Source organism: Lytechinus pictus, chromosome 8, assembly GCF_037042905.1.
Source record: "Lytechinus pictus isolate F3 Inbred chromosome 8, Lp3.0, whole genome shotgun sequence".
Classification (NCBI taxonomy): domain Eukaryota; kingdom Metazoa; phylum Echinodermata; class Echinoidea; order Temnopleuroida; family Toxopneustidae; genus Lytechinus; species Lytechinus pictus.
In genome coordinates this window covers 34,675,431-34,677,418 of record NC_087252.1, presented here as the reverse complement: position 1 = coordinate 34,677,418, position 1,988 = coordinate 34,675,431, and the positions used below count along the sequence as shown (strand labels likewise).

The following is a 1,988-nucleotide window of genomic DNA, read 5'->3' as shown; positions in this document are numbered from 1 at the left end:
TACAGGACTGAACATCGTTCAAGATACCCTCAACGGTGAAAATATTAAAAATGCGACCAGGATGAATGTGACGAAAGCCGGGAAGCGACTGGCATCCAAAACAATGGGCAGGATTAAAACGACACTAGGAGGAACGCAAACAGGAGGGAATCGTAGGTTGATCTTCAGAGAAGTTAAAAGAAAGAAGCAAGCAAGGAAAAGGACCATTCGGTCAAAAAACCCTCCAGCGAAAAGACGTCGGGTACCAGACATCTTTGATCAATAATTCATTCAACCAATCTGCATAACAACGTTTCCATCATGGCTAAGTTACACGACAAGAGTGATGCCTGCTGTAATTCCGAATTGGATCTTTTTACCATTCCTAGTACACAAATGAGTATTCTCAAAGTACCTTGGGTTGAATATCATCCTGTCAGTACTATCACAGATGCAGCTCCTATTGAATTCAACGTAGGCGGAACTGCGGAAGAATATGTCGATTTTTCTCAAACCATGATTCAAGTGACAACCAAAATCGTCAACCCAGACAATTCACCTCTCGGTGCAGATGCGCAGGTTGGACCTGTCAATTTATTTTTACCTTCGCTTTTCAGTCAGGTAGATGTAATGCTCAATGAAAAATTGGTATCCCAACCTTCGAACACCTACCCTTATCGAGCCTTATTGGAAACATTGTTACACTATGGAGGTGAAACAAAAACATCCCAGCTTACACAACAATTGTACTACAAAGACGAGGCTGGTAAAATGGACATCGTCAATCCTTTAGATGGGGAAACAAACAATGGACTAAAAAAACGACATATGTTTATAGCTGGAAGTAAACTTATCTCTATGATAGGACCTGTATACGCCGATTTGTTCTTTCAGGAAAGGCTTTTACTCCCTGGAGTCGATTTAAAACTCATATTCAACCGTAGCAAAGATTCGTTCTGTCTCCTATCATCCGACGTAAATCCAAAGTACAAAGTGGTCATTGATAAGGCTGCCCTCTACGTCAGGAGAGTGAAAGTCAACCCATTGGTGATGATCTCACACGCTAAAACATTGGAAAAATCAACCGCAAAGTATCCCGTGAACAAAGTAGACGTCCGTTCCTTCTCGATCCCAGCTGGTAACATGTCAGTGAGCAAGGACAATTCATTTCTTGGCCAACTCCCCAACCGAATCATCGTCGGTTTCGTAGAAAACGATGCCTACAATGGATCCTATACCAAAAATCCTTATAACTTTAAACATCGTAATCTCAACTTCATTGGGGTTACTATTGACGGAGAAACAATACCTATGAGACCTCTTCGTCCAAATTACGCTGAAGGACCAGGACAGAATTTTCTACAAGCTTACAATTCACTCTTTATGGGTTGTGGGCGTATGTTTACGGATAAAGGATTGGACATTGACAGAGAAGACTATTCAAAGGGATACACGTTGTACGCCTTTGACGTGACTCCCGATCTATCGGATGGATGTCACCATAACCTTGTTAAACAAGGCAACCTACGACTCGAACTCCAGTTTGATACACCTTCGACAAAAACTGCAAACTGTATCGTCTTATCCGAAGCACAGGGGCTTATCCAGATTGACCGAAGCAGGAACTTCATCTACGATCATCAAGGATAATCGCCTTACCATTAACCATTCAATAAAATGGATACCCATCAGATCGATCATGTATTAAAACAGCATCCTTCCACGCACCCATATATTACAGAGGAACGTGCGCATTGGACCAATTACCCAGGGAGATTGACAAGAAAAGACAATGCTACGTTGTGAATACAGACCCCAGCCACAAAGCGGGCTCGCATTGGATCGCTTTTTTTTTTAAGAGGGTCATGGGGAATTTTTTGACTCTTATGGGAACGAACCTTCTTTTTACAGTCATACATTTACCAATTTTCTTCAAAGAAACACCGTGTCATGGGTTCATAATAAAAAGCGGGTGCAAGGGATAGGTTCTACGGTATGTGGACAATATT

At 41.9% G+C, this 1,988-nt stretch overlaps 1 protein-coding gene across 1 annotated transcript; it reads left to right on the top strand.

The window, feature by feature from the left end:
* Nucleotides 1–300: 300 nt before the first annotated feature.
* Nucleotides 301–1,629, top strand: LOC129261760 (uncharacterized protein F54H12.2-like). Its single transcript, XM_054899802.2, has one exon. The coding sequence runs from the start codon at nt 301–303 to the stop codon at nt 1,627–1,629; it is 1,329 nt and encodes a 442-aa protein (XP_054755777.2).
* Nucleotides 1,630–1,988: the final 359 nt, after the last annotated feature.

Excerpts from the sequence above, each read along its gene's own strand:
- LOC129261760 (XM_054899802.2), top strand. The coding sequence starts at position 301 with ATGGCTAAGTTACACGACAAGAGTGATGCCTGCTGTAATTCCGAATTG.